Source organism: Echinops telfairi, unplaced genomic scaffold, assembly GCF_000313985.2.
Source record: "Echinops telfairi isolate 266 unplaced genomic scaffold, ASM31398v2 ScPeMD7_7424;HRSCAF=8462, whole genome shotgun sequence".
Classification (NCBI taxonomy): Eukaryota; Metazoa; Chordata; class Mammalia; order Afrosoricida; family Tenrecidae; genus Echinops; species Echinops telfairi.
The window spans coordinates 91898864-91900852 of NW_022111324.1; the positions used below are offsets into that span (position 1 = coordinate 91898864).

At 39.3% G+C, this 1989-nt stretch overlaps 1 protein-coding gene across 1 annotated transcript in view; it reads left to right on the forward strand.

The window, feature by feature from the left end:
- The window catches only part of RBM34 (RNA binding motif protein 34), a 39163-nt gene that overhangs the window by 5497 nt on the left and 31677 nt on the right, over window positions 1-1989 (forward strand). Inside the window, exons 2-3 of the mRNA XM_004712212.2 lie at window positions 12-213; window positions 1387-1523. Of these exons, the coding sequence (XP_004712269.1) occupies window positions 12-213; window positions 1387-1523 (339 nt within the window). The remainder of the gene's footprint in view (window positions 1-11; window positions 214-1386; window positions 1524-1989) is intronic.

A 1989-nucleotide genomic window follows, 5' to 3' on the forward strand; every position in this document is an offset into this window, starting at 1 on the left:
TGGGCCGGTAGCCTCTCTGACGTGGCGCTCCTTTTCAGAGAGCACTCGGACGCCCCCTCCCGCGGGAGTCCGAGCGGAGACTACCTAGTTGGACAGGTCGCCGGGAGCTTATTCCACAGGAAGACCCTGCCCAGAGCCGTCGCGGGAGGACTTGCGTCCCTTTTCAGCTCTTTGGAATCTCCTGTTCAACCTGTGTACGTGCCTGCGCCTCAAGTAAGTCCCTGGGCTCTTCGATAAACGACGTATTAGAACAGCGTTAAAATCATCAGGTTCCCCGCGTGGTTGGACCGTGCAGGGCATGACATCTAAAGTGTTGTCGCGGACCTGCGCAGATGGGGTTAGTTCTAAGTAATCTTTTGCTACTGGACTCACTGATGCCGGCTGATAGTTCCCGTATGCCCCTCAGTGTTAGCCAAATAAAGAAACCAGGTTGATCCCAGAAGTTCAAAGTTTATTTCTGCAAGCTCTTAGATAGAAGGAGGCAGCGAGACTGAAACCTGCCAAAACTGCTTCAAAGTGTTCAGTGAAAGGCAACTTGAGAGTTGTTTAATAGATTTGTTACAATGAACTTTTTTCTTCAGCAATGGGATAAAAGGATATATAGCTAATATCATCGATAAATATTTAGTGTGTATGATAGGATTTTTTTAACTGAAATTTCAAAGGCCAAAAATTTTTATTAATTGGTTGTTTTTGTTTTTAGCAGAGCTTATTTATTTGAGTCAGTATCCAAATAAGTTGTGTGCATTGCAATTGGTCAATACCAGGGTAAGTCAAATAGTATTGCTTCAAAAGCATAGAAAATTTATTGAACAGTACTTTTTGACTGACTATAGTAAGTCACTCCCTCAGGGTCTCCAGCTCCATTGCTTATCTAAATGACCTTACTGGCCCAGAAGGTTTTGTCAGTCCAAACTTGCTGAATTAGAACATTTAATTTAAGGCAGTGGGTCTCAACCTCCTAATGCTGTGACCCTTTGATACAATTCCTCATGTTGTGGTGACCCCCCCCAACCATAACATTATTTTCATTGCTACTTCATAACTGTAATATTGCTACTGTTATGAATCAGGCCACCCCGTAAAAGCGTCATTCGACCCCCAAAGGTGTTGAGACCCACAGGTTGAGAGCCATTGGTTTAAGGGGAGCTTTACAGTGGGGGATGTAGGGGATGTGTGTGAGTGTATGCAAACTTAAACAGACCGTATCTCGAACTACTGTATGTCACATTTCCAGTATTGAGTAACAGTAGGCTAACTGTATTACCCCCTGTATTGGCACCAGTGAGAGACTAAAGATGCTCATTTAGAAAGACCACTAAATTACCATTTAGGGCCAGAATTTTAAAGGACAAAGTCTCAAAAGTAACTTCAAACTTTTAAAAGGAAACAACCAAAAAAAGGAGACAGGATGAAGGGGAAGAAATTACATCTCAGATTCAAAGACCACATTTGCAAGAACCTGCAAAAAAAATTAAAGTGAAGAAGAAATTTTCTGATGCAGACAAAAAGTTGGCATACAGGTCGGTAATTGCTTTCTCTGCTGACTTTAAAATTTGTGTACTGTGGCAATTGTCTTAATCTCGTTTTCATTTCATATCTCTAGTATTTTCTCTGAAAACATTTTAATGGAAAAATGTTATACACAGATAAAATTTGAAAAGGATAATGAATCTTAGTGTTCCCAGCAGTTATTAATGTTTGGTTAGTCTTATTTCATCTTTACTCTCATTCATAACTCCTGCATTATTTGGGGTCAAATCTAAGACTTACTGTTTTATTTATAAATATTTTCATATATATGATAAGTTTGTTTTCTTAAACTAAATTCAAAGACCAAAGTTCTTCTATTGAGTTGATGTTTTATGGTTGTTTTTATTTTCAGCCCAGTTTATTATTTGTTTGAATTTGTTTCCAAATAAGATGGGTGCATTGTAATTGGTCAATAGTAATTTTAAGAGGACAAAAATAGAAGTTCACGTTTTGCAG